Genomic DNA, 26,007 nt, shown 5'->3' with positions numbered 1-26,007 from the left:
TTTATTTTTGTTATTTTTTAATAGAAAAATAAAATATAACATCATTCCTATAATAAAAACCAAAGGAATTAATAAATTTATCCTTTAATGTTCATTTCTACAATAATACACCTTTTTTCCTCACATAAATAATATTTAAAAAAATTATTTCTACTATTAGCATGATTAGAAATTAATTTATTGGTCAGGAACCCAAATTTGGAAATTTTCGAAGATTGAAGTTAGAAATCAGACAATGAATCAAAAGTAATTTGATGAAATTAGATAATTTAAAACTTTAGATTGTAATTGCTTAACTCAGCTGTTTCCAAAATAGGAGCTGCAGCACTCTGCATTGCTGCAAGTAAATGTCATTTTCGTATAATATATATTAAAATATTAAATATACAGTGCATTACATCATTTTTTTTTTCTTATTTTCCTACATGCTCAACTATTTTAACAATAATTATGACAACGTTTTTATATTTTTTAACGTGACCAAGGGTGCTATAATTTTTTTAGTTTAAAAAGTGCACTATGGTGAAAAAAAGTTAGGGAACCACTGGCTAATAAAATCCACATATGGAACAAAAAACCAGCTAAATTTTATTTTATTGTTTAGTCAGCAATATTAATATATATTTCACCTCACAACAAAAATCCAATGTTTTATTTAGATCTAACAGTGATATTGAGGAATAGTGTGGCTTGAGTTTATGTTATAAAATTAAAATTGATGAAAACATTATCACTTTAGCTTCTAATACACAATGTAAGGAAAATGCTAGGTTTTTTTTTTACAAGTGTGGGCTCAATTAATCTTTATTGTAGGAATTTTCTAAAACATTTTAACTTCAAATAACTTAATTGAAAACCTAAAGATTTTGTCACAGTAAGATATTTATTTCTGATAATATCTTATTAAAACAATGCTACCCAATACTCCACTCAGAAGGGAATAAGTGCGAAGCAAGTTAAATTAAGAAATTAATGAAAAAAAAAAATTAGTGATATACATCAAATAACTCTCGAATGTCTATGTAAATCTTGATAATGTAATAAAACTTCAGACCATACCTACTAAATTAAAAAAATTCTTACATACATTCTTAAGAACATAAATTTTATTCTTAAACTTCCATCATTATTTTCAAATAACTCCACATAATTACTAACAGATACATGTTAAAACTCTATAGTTATGCAATTAGAAACAAAATGTTAATTTTCAGTAGTTGAGAAGTTCCTATAAAAAAATAGATAAATAATAAATTAAAAAATTCCAAGTTCCAATAAATACACTTCACTCAAGCCATACAAAGATTGTAGAATGTAAAATGTTCGGTAGACATTGCACAAAAATATTACTCCACTCAACTAGTCTTTTACCTGCATCTGTAGTGCCCTGTGTCCTAAAGGACCTCCTTGCAACTGCAAAATAAATTAATAATTTTAATAGACATATTAAATTAAGTAATGACTGTGTGATTGCCAGCTATATAATTCTTTTTCCCTCAGTGACACCTGTTTCAAAACTTGACACATTTTCAGTTGTTCATTAATATGAATACTAAAGAATAAAAATACCAACCCTTGTAAGGACGTCTATGCTAGCCTCAGAAGTGAAGGAAGCAGAGCCCAAAACATTTTGTTTCAACTGAGATGAAATTAAACCCTGTTTATTTGAAGTCAGTAAAATTTGATTCATGATTTCTTTTAACAAATCATTTTCTAGTGTATTGATTTTGCATGTGGAAAAGTTGGGTGCTTCTTCTGATGAACCATCATCGGAATTCCTTGCCTCATCAACTGCTATTGGAGATCTGAGCATGTCATTAAGACTCATCAACACAGACTTCACAGCTAAACTATGCTGAATTACACTAGTCATATACAAATTTTCGGCTTTCAATTTGTGAAGATATCTTAGTTTTTTCAGTATTTTTTCATCAATTAAATTATTTTCCTTTTGAAGAAAACCAACTTCATTTTTTACTTTTTGCCAGTAAATTCTTTTGTTTGGATAAGTTTCCTTTGCTATTTTTGAACTTTTAAAATGATTTGAATTTCTTTCTTTTGATATCATACTCTAAACTAAATAGAGAGGAGAGCTATTCTTAGAGTTCACACTCAAAGCACTAAATATGTTTTTATAATTCTCTTTAACCTTCCCCAAAATACCAGTTAATATCTTCTCATGGATCCTAGAGAGAATGGTTCTATCTAATATGCAGAAAGTGAATAATTTTTAGATAATACAAAAATTGATAAACTCAACTTACAAAGATAACAAAGTATAACCTCTAGTTAACAATCAAATGAAAAATCGAGTATTCATGAAGGCTAAGCACCGGTGTCCGTGAAGTTTTTAGACCAAAGTGCCACACTGAATCTTACAGCATATTCGTTAGACATAGACCTAGCCAGTTCTTCGTAATGTCGTACTCAGATTATTAATTAAAGTTAAACACTAAAGTCCTTACTGTTTGTCAGGAATTTTTCTAAATCGGTCGTCAAATAAAAACATCTGATTGTTATTTTTAATAATTTTTTGAACTTATTAGATTTTATTATGCAATTAAAATAAGCTCTTACGAGTTGAATAAGGAAGTACTCCCAGGCCGGATTTGGCTTGCAGACCGTTATTTGAAGTCTTCTGCCTTGGTCTAGTACCTTCGATTTATAAATATAAAAATTACAACATTCACTGAAGGAACTGAAAGAAGAAGTTTATAAAATGTTGATAAAGTTTTCAAAACCACTGATCCAAGGCTTGAATTTATTTCTTGAATTTTATGTTGTCTTCTATCCCAAAATTAAGGACACTTGAAAGAGATGGCTTCTATTATGGAGGTTGGATCTTATATTAATGTGTACAGAAATAGAAACAAGACAGGCATAGTGAAAAGTCCATTTCTTCGAAAATATAAAGGATTCTAAAGTATATTTGAGGTAACGAAAACATGAAACTATGATGGTTTTGCAAACGAGGTAATGAAGTTTTATTCTTACACAGTTACTCGTAGCAGATCGTACATATGCACATTTTTATGTTTTTCGAGGGGATGAATACGTGAATGTGCTGATGTCGCTGTCCATTTTCAATTCCTTCAAGGTCCTGAATGAAACCTGATAGAATTAATTCATTAATACGAGTATACAAATTAAACGGTATAAGCACTAACACTTTTTGTTTCTTAATGCGTACGACTATTAGTGATTTTGCAAGGGTTAAAAACGAAAAAATACATATCAACTCTGTAAAAGTTAGCTAGATACTAGGTACAAATTAAAAGACTAATAGTATTAGACTGTACTTTATTATGAATGAGTTCTGTTTTTTGGAGGGCATTTGCCAATAGCTAGTAGATCACTTTTAATCCGCGTTTGAACATGTAAGTATTTGCTAATTTTCTGTTATTGTACATTACTGGTGTAGTGTTTTTATTTTCAATAATTTTATCATTGGTTTTTCAGCAATTACCCTTCTTCGAGAGAAAAACAAATTACAACCTTTACCGTGCATAAAAAAAAATATATATATACCTCTTAACTTATAAACAAATCTTTCTTTTTGTTTTTCTTCCTCTTTATGTGAGAAACCTCTAGCTACACATTCCTGTCTCTTGGCAATTCCTTCAACTGAACTAGGGTTTTCCCTCTTTCCTGACCTAGTCATTATATGTTCTCTGAGTATGTTTTGTAGGCCTACCGCGTGGTCTCATGCCAGTTGGTCTTGCTTCAATTCACTACTCCAGTACTGAATCCTTCTCCATTCTACACTTCATACCATCGAAGTTTATTGAAAAAAAAATCACGAAATTTTACTTTAATTGATGAGACAGAGATGGCGAATGTGTTATATAGAGCCCTGTGTTCATATACAGCGTTGTTACTAGCCTCCTTTTCCTATTCATACTGTTTTTATTGAAAGGGAAAGTTCAGTGTGGACAGAGGTAGAGGCATGCGACAAACGCGTCTGTGGAGACAGATATGTGGATTCCAATAAGGAAAACATCAGTGAAAATCGGTGATGAAGGGATCGTAATCGTGGTTAATGTGTGGGTTTTAATTCCTCTCGCACCTCTATTTGATCAGGAAACATAGCTCAAACAAGGATAATAAAGCGACTATTTTCTCTTCGCTTGCCATGGTCCATTTATGGACTTCTTCCTCCAAATGCTTCTGGAACAGGATCTGTAACTATAAAAGAAGTAGGAGAATGAGATGATTGTCAACCCTGAAATGACTGAATTTCAACTTTTTCTGCTTTCACCCAATCAATTTATTTAAATTTGAGCTATAATAACAAGAAAATCACACGCAGAATATAAGCCACATTGTAGGAGTGAACATGATTGTCGTTTTAGTAATCATATAGATTATCAAATAAATCAGAGTTAAAACCTTGATGTGAAGGTAAGGCGGCATAAAATGGTGAACAAGAGGAGATGTTTTGGTTCTAATCTGTAAAACGTAAGTCTACCCTACCATTGAGTGAAGGTGCTCCAGGCATTGCTAGACATAGACTTGCTCTCAGTCCAGTTACAGAAGGCCAACATTCACTATCTCAATAATACAAACAGGTAAAATATCTCTTGAGACACGTTGGGAGCAACTGAGCATTACCACTTTATGACATTAACTTATTTAAAACATTTATGTAAATATGCCCTGAAAATTTAGGGAGTTATTATTGAACCACTGAAAGGAAGCGGAAGCTTTCCTAAAGACCTTTCTTTAAGTTATTACTTGCTCAAAATGGAAGAGAAGAAAAATCATTTTCGTCATTTAATGATCTTTTATTTCCGAAATGAAAAATAGAACGAAATGTTAATGATCCATTTTTAAAGAGGTTGATAACTGGGGATGATAAGTGGGTCCTGTACAATAACATTGTGAGGAAAAAGCCCTGGGGAATACGAACGATTCCAAAAGCAGGATAACATAAAAAAAGGTTATGCTGGAAGATTACTGATTGACCGTGTGTATTAATAAATGGAATATGGTCTGGGTGGGTCAAATTAAACTCAAATAGTAATATTTTGTACTATGTTTATTTGAGCCGTTTCGCCCCACGTTGCAGAGCTTCGTCAGGACAAAAATATACAAACACTTAACATAAGTAAAAATGAAATATTACAAGGGTATAAAATGAAACGTAAAAAGTAAAGGTTATAAACAATAAATGAAAACGGAAATAGTAACAGATAAAAAGAAGATAATTAAGGAAAGTACAAATTAACTCAATATCGGGCGCGGCTTATCTGACAGGTATAGGAATCGGTTTTTTGGAGTCTCTTCCAAAAAGGTCCCCAGTGTGACTCCTGCTTCCCAGTAGTTTCATAAGTTTGTGGGGTGGTTCCAACCCAGCCAGCCAGTTCAGCTCCTAACGCATTTTGATCTGACCGGATAACCGCGCCCGATTACGTCACAAACCTAATGTCAATATTTTTCAATTTAGATAGTAAATTCAAGCACTTCACTGTTTTTCGATACTTGTGGTGGTGTCATTTTCGTCAGATACGATTACCGTTTATGAATAGGGATCATGTGTCTGTCAGGCTCACTGCGCCTTTCTGGTGTGTCTTTCAGGTTCATTGCCTCTCTTTCCTAGATTTTTTTAATGAATTGTTCAATTGTTATTTCAGTATTTCTTTGATTTTAGGGAGACCACAATATTCCGGCCTTTTTGGTTTCAACGACGGAAAAGTGTTGGCAACCTACATCACATGCAAGAATAAATGTAAACTCCTCCAAACCATTGATAAAAGTACTGGAGAAAAAAAACTGAGGTCATAACGTATTATAATGCTCACAAAACTGGAGGTGATACTGCTAACCAAATGTGCGCCACATACAACGTGCAGCGAAATACACATTGATGACTAATGACTACACCATGTTGAACTTGGAAGGGATCAATAGGAATGAATTCCAAGAAGAGTTTTCCCCAAAGAATTGTCACATGAACTGTGTATCGGACAACTTCAGCGAAGAAGCCAGCTAAAATCCGACCTTCACACCACCTTGAAAATTCGTCTCAAGAGATTTCTCCCGGCTGATGTTCGTCCAAAGTCACCCCCCCCCCCCCACCTCCAAAAGCAGTCCAGATGTTATGATTGCACGGTGGAAACAGGAATACGTCGGCTCACGAACTACTTCTGTATGAAATGTAACCAAGGTATTTGCCCTTCATTTGAAACAACTCTATACAACATGCATTTCAGCCTGTTCTTTCGATCCTTCATTGGCTTTGATGGCCAACGACCCTGACTGATTTCTATCCCCACACATTTCAACTTTATGTCTGATCGCTTTTTGAATTTTGTTTCGAGGATAAAAGGGTCTAATTTGACTCTTTTTGGTTTCTGTACCTAAATAAATAATAAGAAATGTTTTAAATTTATTTTATATTTTTTCCTAATTGTCTACATCCTCAAGATGATCGGTAATTTTTGGTTTAATTAAATAAGGCGATTTAGACACTTCAGGAGTTTTTGCATGGCGTGCTTGTCAGGCTCAATATTGATTAAAAATATGAACAAGAATCTGAAGTTTTTATTGAAATCACCAGTAAAAAACGCAATGAACTTATTTTACAACCCAATACTACAGGACAACCAACCAGAAAACATTACTAAAATACACTTTGCAAATTCAGCCTAAAACTATGGCAGTAGCTCTAACATCAAACATCATCTATCAAAGAAATTCGCCAATGCCACGGATTTATAATAAAAACTATTTGTATTTTGTGTACCCTTGGCTCATAATAAATAGCATTTCGGCTGTTTGAGTTTTTCTGACTACACCCAGACCATCCTTTTTTACACAAGGTCAATCAGTGATTGCTGTAAAACTTTTCAGGATTCAGAAATTTACAAAAAGGAACAAATCTTCTGATATACTGAGCTAACCTGATATATTAGGTCACATCAATATTGCCAAAAAAAAAAAGGTTCTGTATGCTTTCCCAAAAATCAAAAACTTAAGGCAAAAATAAATGTTGTTCAGCCAGCTGGGGTTTCCCTAGATCATTCTATCACAGTAATTCTGATATGTGGGTCTTATTAATGGATGTCTGAAGCAAGCTAATGCATAGACTTCCACTTAAAACTCATGTCAAACCGCAAGTGATTTGTACCAAACATATAAAACAATAATCTTCACTTTTTAAAAAAATAAGCTGTTTTTATATCAAAGTTATATGTTTATCCACAATACTACCCAAGTTATATTTTTATCCACAATACTACCCATCCACGGAATATAATATATACTTTAAAAAAAATGAAAATAGTACTTACATAGATAGTACATATAACAGGAAAGGTCATCGAAAATGCTGTAAAATGACACCTAAACAAGTCTTCAGCTTAGGAAGGATCCTTCAGCCATTCTATAACTTACTGTTCCTTGTTTTTAAGCCCACGAATGAGAACTTTCAATGAAGTATTAAAGTAAATAAATCATTATTACAAAAACAAGTTGACCTACCTCTTTAAATTTTTTTTTTAAGTAAGCTATAATACCAATATGACAACAGGAGGAATGACTCAGTATTAAATAAATATTAGCATAGATGAACAGCTAATAACAAATTTATTAATGGTTTTAAATAATGAACATAATACTACTCTCTCATTCATTAAAAATTTATAGCATAAAATAGAGAAATAAAAAAGTCACATAAATATTTCTTTAACTTGGCAATCGGTTAATTAATGAATACAATGTTTTAATACCTGATGAAAGTACAAAACAACTGTTTAAAAAAAGAATCAGTCAGATCAATCATAAAATTTAAATTACCTTTAAATTTAAGGTAATTTATGCAATACTTACACGTTTAACATAAATCAATCTATATAAGATTTATTATATAAACAAATATACTACATTGAACAAAAAATAAATATACATTTGAAAATGTAATTAAATTTAATATTTTTTAAAGAAAACACAAACAATAAATTAAAAAAAATATATATACGGTGTATTTTCATAATACAATATTTACAAAGAAATTATGAGAAAAGGCATTATGTACAGATGTTAATAAAAACTTTTTCCAAGCCTGCTGAAAACTCCAGTGGATAATCCTATGGAACCTTTCTGAGCACCGAAATCAACATTAATTCTCCCACTTCTTACTGCAGGTTTTTTCTCACAAGGTATTAACTTTTGGTAAACTGATCCAAAAGAAACTTTTTTTACACCTCCAGATAATTTGCTTCCACTATGCTGTAAAAAGGAGAATTTATAAATTTAACTTTTTTGTTACAGAGAAAATAAATTTTGTTTGTGTAAAGTAGTTAACAAATAACACTTTCTTAACATCTGCTAAAACCTTGTGACACATATTCACAAAATTATCACATAGCCATGATTTTCATTATTATAGGTTTCTGAAATAAATATGATTTTTTCTACATCATTTTATTTTTACTTAACTAAAATTAATGTTAAATTTTAATGAATTATATTTAAGGTATATATGATACAACAAAAAATTAAACACATTGCAAATTCTAAGAGAAAAGCAGTATGTTGTATTATTTTAATTGTATAATTTGTTGCTCAAATGTAAATGTATGCTTCAAAGCTGTTACACATTTAAAAAAAACAAAAAACATTATTTTAAATAAAGAGTAAAGTGCTCCAAAATTAAAACTATTGATTGATCAATACATCAATTTCATGTTTCCTTGATACATCAAAATCTATGCTTAATCTTAATCTAAATCAGGAATCTCTAAACTACAGCCTGGCCTGCGAGTATTACCGATCATTTTTATTTTGATTACATTGTAAAATTTAAAATGAAAATAAATAATAATAAATTTTATTAACAATCAATAAAGAAACACAATAATTACATACATGAAAATTATAGTCAATTATATTTGTGGGTTGGTATAATGAGCTGGCTAGTTTTTGGCTCTTGAAGTAGTGGAGGAGCCAGAACGACCCCTGGGATAAAAAGTTTGAGACCACTGTTCTAAACTTTTTGCTAAGTATTAAGGTTTTTAAACAGATCAGTATAAAAAGAATAGGTCCTAATTAGAAAGGTAGTTAGTGCTGTAATTATGTTACCACAGAATCATTTGTATGGCTTTTATTCAATTAATACCTGTTTACGATCGGTACCTATAGAAAATAACGATAAGATAAAGGAATTACTTTAACTTAGAAGAAAAGCTGCCATATTTAATGACAGGGCTGCCATATGTATGCAGTATTCTTCTTATGCTCTTATTTATAACAACTGAATGGTAATAGGGAAATAATACTACCACAAAGGAAATATGTTAAATTAGACAGTTGTAGTAATATACTTAAAATATTAGCCATTGCCCTTAAATACTTGCTAGCAGCCGGTACTTTTTCATTACTTAAAAACAGTATAAAAGCAGCCTGTTAGAAACAAAATAAAAAACTTTTTATATGTTTCAAAATATACCCACCATGAACAGTATATAATAACACATGTATGACAAACACCACAGAAAATGTATTTTAAGACTATACTTCGGTTGCTGGGTAATCCAATTTGTAAATAATTAATGGTAAGGTTTTATGATTTTTAACTCTTAAGTTAAAGGTGAGCCCTATTCTACTACTCCTCTACTAAGGTAAACATCAGCTTCAAGAAATAAAACTAGCTTAAAATTGGGTGTTTGAAGATAAGATAGCAATAAATAAAAAAAACAAAAAAAAATACAGGATAATGGAAAAGTTTTAGAGCATTAAATGAAAGATATATATTTTGATTTAAGATATATAATTTGATTTAACTATATATGGTGTTTCATCAAAGTTGCACCACTTTGTAAACTTATGAAAGTATTTTCTTTTAAGTAACAACAGTTACTTTGTTTCTACACCTAAAAATTATGCCTGTATCTTACGAAGTTATAGGACATCTTTCTTGATAAATATGATGTTATTTTGCACAGCCAGCCTTATAAACATTTTCTAAGCTATAAGCTAAGAAGTATATGAATAATAGTGTTTTTCAATTTTTTCATGCCAACCAAGCATCAATTTTGGGTTTCATCAAGAAAAGCTAATGGCATGACCATGATAAGGTGATCTATGTTTTTACCTATATAAATTGGACATTTATGTTCTAGAGTACTTCTATAGCAATCATGATGATCAGGTAAGTGGTCTATATCCTCCTTCGCTTTTCAACCATCTTGGTTAGCATTTAGCATACCTCCCTGTGTTCTGACCGTTGCAGAGAAAATACCTCTTTATCTTCAACTTGTAACACAGGACCTGTGCTGTATCTCAAAGCACACCATAGACATTCTGCTAACTTGATGCTTTTCGCAGGTAAATTTTATTTCAGCCAAAGTAAGACAAATTGCATTTTCCACTAACGAGCTAACACATAATCCATTTTAAGAGAATGGAATTTTAGATAGGATGAAAAGCTTCCTTAGACTACAAAAGAGTTATGAATTTTAATCAATGAATACATTGTTTAATCTTTTAGCTTCCCTTACTATCTAAAATTCTCAGCTTGTCATCAAAGAAAAAAATTTTCACTATTTTTCTTCACATTTAACACATAAAAAAGGTCAGATGTATTTCAAAAGATGAATATTTTTTCACTACTGGACTAAAGGAATGGGTGAAAATGATCAAAAATCAATTTCAATTCCAAATTCCATAAACTGATTTTGCTTATGCATATGATAATATATTTTCCTAGACATAATAATGTTTTTAAAACGGCCTGACCAAAAGAAAACTGAGAAATGATGAACAAACCATGCATATTATTACACAATGGTTTATTGTTTAATGTATCAATAAATAACAAATAATGAAATGCCTGATATGTTTTTGGATTTTAAGTAACTTGAAACATGGAACCTCAAAATTTGACGGGGTGTTAATTTTTTTTCTTTCATCAACCATGAAGGTTCATTATTGAAAATAATAAAGCAAAAAAACTATGCCCAATAAATTGTAAATATTTCCTTTTTTTCTTTCTTCATTTTCTTGTTGATAATATTTTGAAAAAGTGACACGTAAACACAGGATCTTTTCCTCTATCTTCATAAATGGCCATAGGATTCATTTGACTGACCATCATAATATTCAAGTGAAAAGGCAAATTAAAATACTGAGTTCCAAGAATTATAGTCGCGACCTGTAATTTCTGTACCAAATCTAAAAAAATTGGTCAGGATGTGTTGGAGAAAAACCACGAATGGTATACAGACTGATTTTTTTAAATTAAATTTTTTGGATTCTATGTATCTTAATATAAAAAAATTTAAAATTTGAGAGGAATGATACTTTTTTTTCATTAAACACAAAGGTTCATTATTGAAAATCAGAAACCAAAATAGAACTAGAATATATTCGATCAAATTGCATACATATTTATCACTGACCTACATACAGATGTATTTTCCAGTACCCAGTACTTCACTATCGCTCAACCTGTTTAAATTTTAATCTCAGAAGACAAAACATTGACCATGAAATATTGAAATATTACAACTTTCTATTCTAGATTATATGAATATTTCTGGTTGTTTATCAGATTCCCTTTTTTCTTCAGAATTTAAAAATTCCTTAACTTTTCTTGGCCACGCCACTAAACACCCTTAACCGAGGGGATGGTAGGTGAAACGTTTTATTAAAATTAACAAAAGTGTATCAAAAAATCAATAAATAAATGGTACTAAATCCATTTCTCATACAATTACGGGATCATTACCCTTTATGAATTAAAAAAAAATCATTAGGGATAGTGATAATGAATAATAATCTGTTGTACAAAAACAGCTCATGAGCTAATATTTAATAGGCAAAAAATTAATTTTTTTCTTATGATCCAAAAATTGACAATGAAGACAAGAAAATGGTTAATCATCATAGACATTTCCAGGTGACCGAATGTTGAATTTAGATGTGATACTTACATAAAATAACACAACATGCAATTAGATAACCTTTAATGAAAAATATTACTTTATTTCAGGGTTAACTTAAGATTTATCGACTATATTAATATTTTTTCCATACCGACTCTAATGAAGTTTTTCCTAGCCTAGCTTTAATGTTTCTCCTTTCCATTATATGATTATCTGAAAAAACAAAATTATTATTAGTTAACTGTTATAATTTGATTTAAAAACAAAAAACATATAATGGATAAATGTCTTACTATTCAATCTTGACAATATATCTCTTTCTTCTCTTCCACCATCCATATATGTTGGAGATACAATGATTCCTAGAGAAAACAAATTTAGTTAAATTATTATTTTAATGTGAATTTATAATTATATATTAACTGAAAAAATTCCTGTACTAGATAGTTCAACATAATTTGAAATTTGTCCTTGGCCCTCTGGATTTGTTTTTTTTTCCCTAAAAGAACCTTCCGGCTTTCCTTTCTTCCCTTAGTGTAAATATATCTATCTTGTGTTTTAGCCAGTATTCGAGTGTACAGACTACCAAAGTTTAGATTATTAAGATTGTACTGTAATTTGAAATGGTCAGAGAGAATTTTAATAGGGTTGAACATTACCTTAACAGAACACAATGTTGGCTGATAAGCATAAAGAAACTAAGTCAAAATATAAAAATTGTAACAGTAAGAGTTAGCAGCTCAAGAATAATCCTATAATACCAATGATAGCCGTATGATTGATGTATGGACTGTTGGTAAAGCTAAAAATTAAGGAATCAAATGACTGCCCAAATACATCTGCCCCAGAGGTAACTAAACCGATCCAATGAACAATTTAATCACTTTTGCATCAATATCAAAGGGTATAGACATTGGTCAATCACCCATTAGAGACTTTTGGTGGCCCACCTCCAACCTCTGAGAATTTGTCGAGGTAATAAAAGGAGTAAACCAATCGTTCAGGTGGGATGGTATTGAAGAATCAGGTCAAAAAGAGAACCAATATATCTTCTGAGGAGCTAAAAATATTAATTATAAGATGCAGCAAGATGGTTACCACAAAATGAGGATACAAATACTACAATACTTTGTTAGGGGTAAAAATGTAGGGGAGGGTTATGAGCTCAAGACTCTGTATATTGAAATACTTAAAGTATAGGATGTAGATAAGAGAATGAGTTGATAAATGAGGAATAGACAAAAATGGTAGGCTGAGCAGTAATGACCTGTTAAAATGATCATCTCCGAAGAGAAAGAGAAAATCAGTTAACTAAAACTAAGTTAAGGGGTTGTAGTTGTAAAATAAAAGACCAACAACATGAGGTATTTCTACTAACATTCTAGCTTAGGCTATTACTCCTCCATTTCAGAACTTTATTAGAGGTAAAAATAATACCTGTGCATAATCATAGAAAAATATAATAAAACAAAAACGAGTTCTGTTATATTTATAGGACTATGGTATGATCTGACCATGCTAGGAGCCAGTTTTATACTAAAATTCCACTCCAAAGGAATTTTCAAGTACAGTCTGATAGTTCATCTGGTTATGGTAGATGTGACAAGTTCAATGTTTCATAAACTAGACCTCTACTAATACTGTGCAATATGTGCATTGACTTAATGTTCACCAGAAATCTCAATATATTATTTATGCCATTTGTATTCTATTTTTTATAACATAAATAAACAAAAAATAATTTATTTTTTGTTTATTTATATTCTTTTTGCTGACTCCAACCCTCAACCATCTTCTCCAATTATTAATCTACTGTCAACTATGTACACCTCATCATGTTGATTATAGATAGTCAGAAAATTAGTCAGAGATAAAACATAAAATGTTAAGTTCATTATAGTAAAAGTTGATGTTTTGGCTAAATCTAAGCGTTAGGAGTATATAATATAAAACAAGGACTCAGTATCAATATCATCACCAACTTTACTGCTATTTCACTCATCTCAGGAAGAAAAAAGATACTAGAAATGCTGTTTACTTCCATTATTATGTAAAAAGGAATAATATAAAAAATCAAGATATGGAATAAAACACCTAGACTTATCAGTCAGAACATTTAAACATTGATGAACAATGGTTAAAAATAAAGCATAAATTCTATTGAACTCAAAATTTCATGAACAATATTTGATATTGAACACACAATTTCAAAACAGACCAGTATAATTTAAATTCAATAAATAATGATCTTATATACCTCTTTCTTCTCTGGTACTATCCATGTAAGTTGGTGATACTAAAATTTCTGAAAAAATATTGAGAAAAAATTGGTATCCAATTTTACAAATTAAATTAAAAAAACAATTTAATACATATTGAAAACATACCTCTTTCCTCGGGAATCGCATCCATATATGAAGGTGAAACCAATACTCCTAAAATTTCAAAACAATTAACATAATATATTAAAAATGAAAAAGTTATTTTAATCATGAATCTACACTTTAATTTTTCAATAAATATAATTCAGTTATAATGGTAGAACAACAATGATTCATTCTTCCATAATACAAAAAAAAAAAAAAAACAAATGGTAAAATAAATAAAATATGAAATAAAAAATACTATTTAACTCATCTAGAAAATGATAAATATTATTTAAAGTCAGTAAATTTAATGATGAAATTAGCCAAGATCACTTTGCAAATATAATTATATAGAAATAAAATATGAGCTAAAACTATATGATAATTAAAAAAAAAAAAGTATAAAAAATAAATGTCTCATGTAAAGATGAAACATAACCGACAAATCAATGAAAAAAAAAAAAAAAATGTTCAACATGGAATTTTAAATCCAATTTATTAACACCTATTGCAGTAATATTATTCTTTTTGAAAATAATGTGCTGGAAAAATAGAAATTTAGATAAGTTACTCACGTTGACGCTTGTGATCCAATCTTGATCTAATTATGCTTTTGGTCCCAGCAGGTTTATTCATTACTTTGCTCGCCACTAAACGCTTAACTGGTCCAGGGTTGACAGATATTGTAACCTCTTTTGATGCTTGAGGTAATGATTTGTCCCCTAAACGAGCAAAGACACTTTCACTTGTTCCCTAAAAAAAAAAATGAGATTTTATTCACATACCGATAATTTTTATCCTAGCTCTATATAGCACTCATACTGCTCTCAAAAAACAGGGCAGCCAAAATGCATGTTAAATGAAGTAAATACTTCTATACACAAGTACATTGTGAATTCTTATGCAGTAATTTATCATTTAAAATTAAACAAATCATTCTAAATACATCTTGTGACAACTATCAGTCTTGTAGGATACCTATCAATTTTTTTCAAGAATGAAGAATCAATTTTTGTTTCCTTTAAATAGAATAAAGGTTTTTTTCTGGAGTTATTGAGATATTACTGCTTAAGCTAAGACATTACTTAAAATCCATATGTAAAACAGCAGAAAATTGTTTTTCTTGTTTCTTGAATCACTAAACTGAGACCTTAAAAAAATGGCAGATGGTAATTAATACATCTAAGGATCATCCTGGCATGACCTGTGAAATCTGAAGAAATCAGGAAAATTGCTCCAGAGGAACACTGTAAACGGGCATATTTTCTTTTTTTAAATTTTGAATTCTATATATCTTGAAACATGAAACCTCTAATTTGAAGAGGGAAGGGAGATATAATTTTTATTTTATTTTTAATTACAAATATTCATCATTGAAAATAATAAATCAAGATTATTGTTTTCTGATATTATACTTACATTTATAGTTGCCAGGAGGAAATAAGGAGAGTTTGAGAAATTTAAGTGTCATTACTTTAATATTTAAAAGCATCATAGTTTATTACTCAGGTACTAAGCTCAGTAAACTAAATTCATTAAAATACAAGAGCTGAATCAGATTAGATCATTGAAAGATTGAAGCATTCTATAACAGAACAAATAATGACAAAAAATTGTTCAGTGTACTGTCTATGTATGCTCAACTTGTGAAACAGGATGATAATAATAAGGTTGAAGACTTGAGGCTTTGGAGGGCGTATATAAGGTGCTCACAGCTGGAAAGTACTTTACCAAAATAGATTGTCCATAGGACCAAGACATGTCATGTTCAGAAATATTCACTAACTAGTCCAAAATTCAGTACACGGAGATAACATATATCAGATGTATTACATTTATAAATGGATGTGGGTAATGACTGAAAAATTAGTTATTAGAAACCTCCTCTGAAGCAACAGTTCAAAATTTTGAACAATGAAAAGGTTAAAACAGATAAAAGTATTTTGAGGTTGTTATTTTTAAGTGAGGCTTAATTATCTTAATCAAGGGTAATACATTAAGAGAGATACCTATTTAAATTAAAATAAAATAACTATTGTTTAAAAGAGAATATTTAATTAAGAAGCTTATATACAAATAATAATAATTGTTCTTACATTTGCAGTTGATGATTCAGGATTTAATACTTCGACTCCTAACCTTCTGAATACTCCTTTCTTATAATCATCAGGAACTACATCATCTACAATTAAAGAAATACACATTTTATATTTTTCTCAAAACTATTATTTAAATTAAACTATAAATAAAATTCATTTTGATTCATATTAATGACTGGTATATATTTCTAATGAAATATTTAGTATTCTATTTATTAAATAATTACTTCCTAACAAAATAAGATGGTAATGGGATAAAACTATACTTTTAATAACTCGTTAATTTTTTCAGTGAAACTTCTTTGTCAACGTTCTACAGTCAATAATATATATATTTATAAATACAGAAGTAAACTGAATTTGTGACACCTAAAGATATGAAACGGAAGTTGTGAGAGGGGGCAATGTTGTATGTGTTTTATTTTGTAATATGGTAACAGAAGAGCAGGGGGGGTCGGAGAAGGTAACTGAATTGGTCTGGATGCTGCTGCTATTGAGTGATTAGGTGAGTCCAATTGAGTGAGCTCATCTGACAAACCTGCCCTCCATTTACCATATAAAAAATTTTCTTGCTAGAATTGACTTAGGGAATGGCTGTTCTATTCTAATTAATGTTATTATTTTGGAACTAATATTTTCTGCCTTAAGCTTGATCATTACTAAGCTTAATTATTATTATCAATATTAACCTTATGCTATAACAGGGAATGCTTGTTCATTATTAATAAAGTTTTAATACATTATTTCATTTCCAAAAGTTTCATTTCTGTTGGCCAGCTCCAACACTGCCACATTTTAAAAAACTAAATATTTATTCCTTTTATTAAGCTTTCCTTCCTCACTAACGAAGGTAATGAAGCTTTGTATTTATGTAGCAAGTGAAAAAAATTGATACGCATAATTGAAAATTTCCCCTTGCACCTTGCATTATAGATATCAAGGAAAAATTTAGGTTCCATATATATCTTCAACCAAATACTAGTTCCGACAGAAGAGCTTCTACTGTTAACCTGATTTTGATAACATTTTGAGGGATTGTGAAGTTGGTACCTAGATGGCCTAATAGTACAAGAGCCTGATCCATTAAACCAAGCCCCTAAAACCAACATCTACAAATAATTATAAAAATCAATTTCTACCATACTTAACACAGAAACTCATTTCAGGCAATTCTAAAACTCTTTATAATTAGCTAATTAATTACTTAGCAAAATAGTTTTTTTTTGCCAATAATTTCTAAACGGTGCATCCCGACGAAAAAGTTATGGCTTAACAAACTAAAGAGCATTAAATTTTATTTTGAATGAGTACATTAGTAAGGCATAATCACCAACTAACTTTTCCAACTCTTTTTCTCTGCCTCAAATTATTCTCTACAAAAGTGTGCTCTACAGAGCACCTATGCTGGCCAAAATAGCACTTTCAACGGCCAAGAGACTCCAACAGTTTTAGAGCGGTATACTGAGACATATTTCAATTCAAAGACGGACCAAATACATACGACATTCGAATTACCGACAGTGACAGAATTTATATCGAGGAAACATCAAATTTTTTTACAGCCTTCACCTGAGTACAAGTATATAAATTATTTTAATAAATATACCTGGTGAGCCCCATCACCAACAGACAGACACAAAATACAGACTACCCCTTCCCAAATAATAAAATTTCCTCAGCCCTCTCTTAAAATGGATTACCAGAATGCAGAAAAAGAGGCTATCTTCAACCCATTTTCATCATGACTTCATCCCCACACACCCATGGGGCTTAGAAGAAAAAAACAACAAATTTTAATGAGTACCAGAACTCAATAATTAGATTAAATAGTATGTTATAAACTGTAAAGCGAAAAAACATTTTTTCTTCTTCAAATTTTGCCAAAAATGAAGACTAGAACTAAAATGAGTCAACCCAATAGAAATGGGGAGAAAACTATAATGACTGGCCTATGTACTTGGCAGGCATTTTATTTTATTTTTTGTCATTGCAGAGATTAAAATTAATGAATTGGCATGGTGAGTAAACTAAATAAAATTCAATACCAAATAACATGAAAACTAAATCTGATGTTGGTATATAAGGATGGAGGGGAGGTGAATAATATCTACAAGATGGTAGATGTTTCTTGGTAAAAATATATGAGTCATATCAAGTTGATAAGAAAAGCAACCAAATCACATTTTGACAACACAATAATATAAAATTCAGTAAGTTAAAATCTTACTATTTATATTTCGGGTAGGAGCATCAGCCAATTTAACATTTGATTTAGCTGCAGCAAACACATCATCAGAAGAATCACACAACTTTTTCCTGACTTTGTTTTTAGATTCATCACCGGATTTCATTTGAACAACAGCACTTTTACGTTTCAGACTAACCTGCTGCGATTCATTATCAGTTTTACTGACAGCTTTACCTAAAAAAACAAAACAAAAAAAACACTAAATTAATATCATAAAGAGTTTCAAGAAAATGATCAATAGTTTTAAACAATTATTGCTTGGGATTATGCTTTTGCCATTGGTCTCTCCAGCTTCTGCTCTTCCTAAATTTGTAACTGTTTAATAAGTATATGCTACCACCAAAATTGTTTATTCCTAACATAACAACTCAGATCTTTGTTTGTAAAGAGTTTTTTTAATAAAACACTCAACATTATTGATGCTGCAAGTTACCTTTAATTGTTCTACAATAACATTAGAAAGGCTCTGGTGGCATGGATATCCTACTGAAATTTTTTGCTAATATTAGGAGCTTGTTTATGTAGAAGTTTCATGCCTCGAATGGACAAGTACCATTACAACACAACATTCTTTACAAAATCCTTAACAATACTTATTAAGTCATTAATAAAATTATCGTTAATGATCCGTATATAACAGATTAAAGCACAAAATAGATACCTAATCTTTCATAGTAAACAATATTCATCATAGTTTTAAACTTGCCTTCACAATAACCACCCTAGGAATGTTAAAAGAAGATGACATTAGGCCTTCTAATGAAGGACTGTCATAACAGTGCTGGCTACATATTGGTAGTTCCTCTACAACTGAATTTAATCATGCAGCAAATTCACTTATAGTAAATATTTCTGTTTCAGCAGTAGATCTATGTAAATAAATTATTAAAATTATAGATTAAACAGTATTAAGACATATATAAAATCATAACTTACTATCTTTAGAGGCAGAAACAGGTTTGGTTTTTGAAACAGATGAAGTCGTTTGTTTTTGAGATGATGACAATTCAGTTTTTTTTAATTCCTGTAAAAAATAAAAAAATCTCTAATAATTATTCAAATTTTACAATATATAGGAACATTTAAATTAGGATCAAACAAAGAATACAAGGCTTTACAAGAATTTAGAGTTTTTCGTATTATGAAAATTTATACCAGAGATATCTACAAGATTTTGCATTCGAATCATTGATCTAAAAAAGTAATAAGGGAACTGATTTACATGGGGTACAGAATAAAATACTAATAAAAACCTTTTTTTACAATTTAGATTATTTTTGTTGAAAATGCCCTAAGCTTTCCTGATCAAACAGAATTTTATGCTGAAATGTTATACTTTTAGAGTTATGCAGAAATATAAATAACACTTTTCTATAAGTTTTTCCACGGGTATATGTTAGACATAAAATATTAATTAGCTCTAAGGAGATGACTTAAGGCCAGTTTCACCCAAAATAGCTAGAGCTGTTTGGACACTACGGCTCTTCTATAGAAACTATTAAACTATAGCAAATTTCTAGATGCACAAACGTGCAGATGGATCAATTGGACTGGCTGGTACAAGTTGGCTATTTGTGTTTGGAAAAGCACTAGTGATGTTTCTTCATGTTTGTACTCAGTTTTTACTGTTTTAGAACTGCCAACAGATAAATATTTGTGCTCTCAAAAGCTACATATATTCTTATAATTAAAATTTTGTTCAATTTTTTTCTGGACATTTACAACATTTTTTCCGTCATTCCAAATTCCAGATATATTCCTGAAATTCACAATAAGTAGACACCCTATCATAGTAAATAATAATCAAAAGATCAAAAAAAAGACAAACAGTTACGTAAAATTTTCAAGTAATACCACCACTATTGCAGAAAGTTTGAAGCCTGAGATATAATAGGAGCAAGTGATGAACACAGAACCAAAAAATTACTGAAGTTAGTAATTATATCTTTATGGTACATCGTTCTCATAAAAAAGTAAGAGTATTTTGATAGATCTGATGATACCAAAGTTGTGGTAACAAAGGATTTACACCTTTATTGATAGTATATGTATCTTAACTTCAATGGTTCACACAGGATAGAAGTAATTAAGCATTCATCTAATTTTTAATCAAATTGTAAATAATAAAAACCTCATATAAAACAGGAGTGAATTATATTAGAAAAGTGGGTACGAGTTCACAAGTCTCACAGACATTGCAGCATACACATCCTACATATAAGAATACAGTTTAAAATTGTTGAGTTATATCCTGACATCATAAACAGACTTAAATTTAAGCACAACCTCAATTAAAACAAATCTGTTAGGGGTTTTCTACATCTATAGTGTTAAGAGAATTGACAGATGTGATCCAGTTAAGGCAGTAATTATAACCATTTTAAGTTAGTTTACACCAAGTTTAAGTTAGTCCACACCCACCTGTCATGTAGGAGAACACAATTGTGAACTATTACTGAGAACTGTTCACTACAAACTAAGTGGTATACAGTATAGAAAATAATAGTAACAAGTAATACTCACATCAGCATATACTGCTTTTGCATGTCTCAAAATAGCAATTATATGTCCCATTAATGTGATTCCCATGTCTTTCAGATATTCCTTTTTAATTTCAGGTAACATATCTAATTGAATTTGGTTTTTTGAGAATGTTACTGCATAATTTTCAGCTTCCTCTCTTGGTATTCCTGCAGCTGAAAAAAACTTCAGCCAGGATGCTAGAAAAAACAAGGAAAATGTTTCAAAACACTACTATAGATACATTTTTAATTTTATGTATTTAATAAAAAGAAAAATAAGATATTGCTTAAACTATTAATCAATCTGTAATATTATTAAACACTCTATAATGCGTATTAAAATAAGTAAAATATACATCAAATTAAAGTTATTTATTGAGAAGTGACTAAAAATGTACTTAATTAATCTACCAATTTCTCAATTTTGTAAAAATGTATAACAAAAACTGATATAGAAAAAGTTTAGACTGTACCTGCACTGCTTTCTGGTTTCATGTTTTATGACATTACCTAAACAAAAAACCGACTCACAACACTATGACTGAAAGACGACCAAGTAGTGCTTTCACAAAAACAGTTGTACTGAATTTTTATGATCCACTGCTACCATGAGAACAAAGCTCTTTTTTATGAAGATTTATAAACAAATTAAACTAGCAAGCAATATTTATTTTAAGTTCAATTAAAACTTTAAATGCATTGTATAACAAAATATATAGTTAATGTTTATTTATATTTTAAGATTTAGGTTGTTATAGAGGGAGGGGGTATAGAGATTGTGTTTCAGGTTGCCGTGTTCAGTGGTTGACGGGCCCTGGTTGGGGTTCTCTAACGTGTATGTAGGTAGTATCGCGTCTGCCTTTGCTTGAGCCAGTATTCACGTTCATTTTCAAGTCCAGTAATTCAGTTCAATAATCATGATGAACAATGGTATTGACCAATATGGAGATGGCTACATGGAGCCTGAAGAAGAATGGGAGCGAGAAGGCCTTCTCGACCCGGCTTGGGAAAAACAGCAAAAAAAGGTAAGATGATAATTAGATTTTTACCTCTATGAATGGATTCATTGATTCAAGACTATACCGATTTTATTTTCGATGCTAAATGTGTTGTATGTTAGTGTTTATAGTGATTTAGGCCAGAACTAGATGTTGACAACTGTTTCTCAAATAATGTATACAAGCCTTATTCATTGTTAAGTTACATGCAATTTTCATTATTAGTGAATAGGTATCCATAAATTCAGTGCAACTAATCTACTCTCTTGTTATCTTCCCGATTATATGTATTATTCATCTAATTCCAGTCTAGAAACTTAAGTGCTTACTTATATTAGGCTTCATTGTTCTATTATATTCCCATTACTTAATAGTGATTGATTCCTTGTTCTTATTTGTACCAAGACCTTTGTTCATAACTTCTCGAAGTATTTTATCATCAAACCTATAGGTTATAAAAATTGATGTAGTAGTGTCATACGTTCTATTTATTATAATGTGATTATCGTTTATTGAAAATTTAATTTGTTTTGTCAATACTATTATATATATCTATAAATAATATGAAATAATTGACATTGTTATGTTTATTTCGATTTGAAAGTTATTTACTTAAGAAATGAATGATATTATTTTATACAATACCAACTTGTGGAAATTGGTCTACAAGTATTATTTATTTGTTAGTTGTAATTTGATAAGGTGTAATGCATGAATATCCTAATTTAAGAGGTTTCAGTTTATCCGATGTTTTTGTTACCTACCTCTGGGTATACTTTAGATATAATATTAAATTTATTTGTACTTTGTTTAATGTTATTGCAATTAATAAATGGATTCTATTTTATTTTTAATTTCTTAATTCACTTAGTTGTTACTAAGTTCTTGCTTGATAATTCTGAGATTACTCGAAAATGACTCACTAAAATAATTTTTCAATTTAGTTACGAAGTTTTTCCTTTATACTTATTATTTTGTTTAGCTTAATTATAAATTGAACATAACTAGTATTCAATATTATTCTGTATATCGTTAAACTGATGAAAATATTTTTCGAATTTGTGAAAACGTTCAGATTTTTGGCTCTTAAATTAAGTGCTGATATTATCTCTCAGATTCTGTTACCAAATTGAATAATTATGTCTCGGGAAACTAATTTTTTTTTTTATTTGCTACAACTTTTCTTTATTTAATCAGTTTTGATCGTTTAATAATGAACTACAGGTATTTTTGGAGTGTTCTTTTGGCCGAGGTCCAGTTTTAAAAAAATATATTATTTATATTTAATATAAAATAGTTCTAGATTAATTATATATTAAGTGCTGTTTTTGTGTTTCACAACAAAATGAAGTTACGTTTTATTTAAGACGAAATTCAATTAAAGTATTGTTGTTTTAATTTTACGATTTACTTTTTTCGCCTTCTATATTATTTAATAATATTTTGGATTCAATTGTTAAATGACTGACATATCGAGGAATTTATGTTAAATAATTGGAACAAGACGAAATCAATATAATTTACATTTTTATAATATTATCAAATTTTCTTGTTATTTATTAAAGGAATATCCTTAATTAATTTTCTACAAAGTTTTGTCAATTTAATTTTCGTTTTGTACCATAAATGTTCCTGTGACGTTCTGCTGTCAGAACCATTATTGGATATGTTTCTTTCAGTTGTGTGAAGTAACAACTAATAGAAAATTCTAGTGAGGCTCTAATTATTGGTATCACGTTTAATGTTAAAATGTATATGTTAGAGTATGAAAATGAAATTTGAATTGTAAAAGTGATGTTCATAGGTTAACATAAAGAAAATTAAATTGATCGGACACAAAAAGAAAAACAAGTGCATTGTAATTATCATATAATATATTTTTGCAATTCTTTGTTTTGCGAATTCGTCTTTCCCATTGCTTTCCTCCTCATCTGCGAGCTTTAATTAGTGGTATTCAGTATAAATAAGTTCATTCATTGTATTTCTTAACTTAATTGTACTTCATTACTTCATTCGAATTAAGGTCGTGCATTACCGAGTATTGAGTTAACACTTCGTTTTTGGCCACAATTTGGCCGTTTAGTTTTGGACAATAATCATAAATCATTCATTTATTGAGAATTTTTATTTATGAATAAGAATATACTGTCAGAGTCGAAAGTATTCGTACATTTGCTTTAAATCAAATGATTTAAAAAATATTGCTCTTATTTTAAACCTATAATTTAAACAAATAAAACAATTTAATAATATATCAACAGATTAATAAAACGAATATATTTTTGGTAATATAAACCATATATAATGGAATTATAAATAAATTATTCAAAATAATCAAGCGACAGCATATGCTCTAAGTAGTCATACCCGTTATTTTAGTGATATAAATTTGATGGAAAACTTTCATTAATGGTTACTAGAGGAAGGCACGTTCGTGGAAACGCTAATTTAAATAAAACATTTTTTGTTGATAAGTCGAAAAATACCAGACAAATGTTGGAGGTCCTTGCCTTTGGAGCCGAGAAAAATAATTATTTAATCATTATTTATCTTTAAATGGGTTCAAAAGGTATTATTTAATAATCGATTAGTTTAGTTAAATTTAAAAAAATTGCTAATAGTATTAAATGAGTTTTTAAATGTTTACAAAATTACAAAAACTAATAAGCGCTTCTTGTGAAGTAGGTCAATATATATATATATGAGAAAGTAAGTTAGATTCGTTTTTAGCCTTTACATATAAATAAAAAATTTTTGGACTTTAGAAGACTTTTTTTTAATTTGTTTTGTCTAAATTTCATCTGGTTTATACAACTGGCAATATATTTATTAATCTTATCATACATAAGAAAACAAATCGAATGATATATAATTACTCCATTTTGCTTTGATAGAGTAGATTATTGAAAAAATGTACACCAACTGACTTGGTAAAGTGGAGTAAAATGTTTGTATTGGAAAACAAAGTTATTATGCGTTTTTTTAATGTCGATTACCGAAAAAAGCAATTTGATGCGAAAAACAAAAAATAAAACCTCTTTTTGGTTTTTATTATTACTTTTTTTATACATGTAATAAATCAGCAAGTTTTTTTTCTTATTGTATACACACAACTAATATTGATTTATAACAACCTTTGGATCCATACAGAGGAGAGGGAGAATACTTGATATAAAATATTACTTAATTTTTTTTTTTTTTTTTTTCTCAGCTCCTAATGCACATTAGCAAGAACCCTCGAACACTTGTCTGATGTTTGTCGACCTAGTATAATCAAAGAAATCGGAGGAAAGCGTTCTCACGTCCGTATTCTCTTGTTGTGGGGTCACCTTAGGATTATAATAAATAATGAAGAAGCTGTGGCATTGAATCAACAAATGTTTTCGATGACGAAGGAATTGTGTTCCACTCCTCCATAATAAAACGTTTTGGACTATCGAAATTAGAAACACAGTGTTTTATTGACTTGGTCATTAAAGCATTTTAACAATTGCTTTATCAATGTCCAGAGACTGTGAGGTGTTACCATTCATTTCACAACGTTGTAGAGGATCCACAACTTGGTTCTGCATGCCGCATGTTCGGGGTCACTCTGCTGAAAAATGAAATTTTCTCTTTTTCCAAATTTATCGGCTCTTTTATTGGGATATTTATTTTTAAAATGCCACATATTTTATGTGATGCATTACATTATCCATAAATTCAAGTGTTCCCGCTAGAGCTGCAATCATGCAACCCTAGACCATGAATTAGTAACTATGCTTAACAGTGGGAACTTCATTTCTCATTTCTATATCACACTAATTAGTAACATAAGTCTGAAAAGTGCGGAGAAAAAGAAATATTGCTGTGGAAACAAATACAGTCCTCACTGTTTTATATATATATA

The 26,007-nt window shown here is 29.8% G+C and overlaps 2 protein-coding genes and 1 long non-coding RNA gene across 7 annotated transcripts in view; 1 reads left to right on the top strand and 2 right to left on the bottom strand.

Moving 5' to 3' along the window:
• Positions 1-565: 565 nt before the first annotated feature.
• LOC106684868 (uncharacterized) lies at positions 566-2,382 on the bottom strand. Of its 2 annotated transcripts, XR_010842815.1 has the most exons (3): positions 2,265-2,382; positions 1,574-2,186; positions 566-1,413 (listed from the first exon to the last, which is right to left on the bottom strand). It is a non-coding gene; the product is annotated as an uncharacterized lncRNA (long non-coding RNA). The 2 variants fall into 2 exon arrangements; XR_010842814.1 differs by having other exon boundaries at positions 1,574-2,308.
• A 5,577-nt stretch (positions 2,383-7,959) lies between these two features.
• Positions 7,960-22,613, bottom strand: LOC106684851 (uncharacterized protein C19orf47 homolog). 2 transcript variants are annotated; one of them, XM_014427152.2, is made up of 11 exons: positions 22,448-22,613; positions 21,122-21,318; positions 19,535-19,622; positions 18,578-18,772; positions 16,348-16,433; positions 14,827-15,004; positions 14,273-14,320; positions 14,143-14,190; positions 12,179-12,247; positions 12,037-12,098; positions 7,960-8,229 (listed from the first exon to the last, which is right to left on the bottom strand). In XM_014427152.2, the coding sequence occupies exons 1-11, from the start codon at positions 22,461-22,463 to the stop codon at positions 8,041-8,043; spliced, it is 1,176 nt and encodes a 391-aa protein (XP_014282638.1). In that variant the 5' UTR covers positions 22,464-22,613; the 3' UTR covers positions 7,960-8,040. The 2 variants fall into 2 exon arrangements, with proteins under 2 accessions (XP_014282638.1, XP_014282637.1); XM_014427151.2 differs by lacking the exon at positions 22,448-22,613 and adding an exon at positions 21,594-21,745.
• Positions 21,910-26,007, top strand: part of Actn (alpha actinin) — a 69,187-nt gene continuing 65,089 nt past the window's right edge. For 2 of the 3 annotated variants that reach the window (XM_014427147.2, XM_014427149.2), the window contains exon 1: positions 21,911-22,145. In XM_014427147.2, coding sequence (XP_014282633.1) covers positions 22,038-22,145 — 108 coding nt within the window. In that variant the 5' untranslated portion in view covers positions 21,911-22,037. Of the gene's footprint in view, positions 22,146-26,007 lie in introns of all 3 variants that reach the window. The other variant, XM_014427148.2, reaches the window with a different exon arrangement.

Source organism: Halyomorpha halys, unplaced genomic scaffold (assembly GCF_000696795.3).
Source record: "Halyomorpha halys isolate HHAL.00 unplaced genomic scaffold, Hhal_1.1 Scaffold624.1, whole genome shotgun sequence".
Classification (NCBI taxonomy): Eukaryota; Metazoa; Arthropoda; class Insecta; order Hemiptera; family Pentatomidae; genus Halyomorpha; species Halyomorpha halys.
The sequence above is the reverse complement of the archived record's forward strand: the minus strand, read 5'-3'. Positions and strand labels throughout refer to the sequence as shown.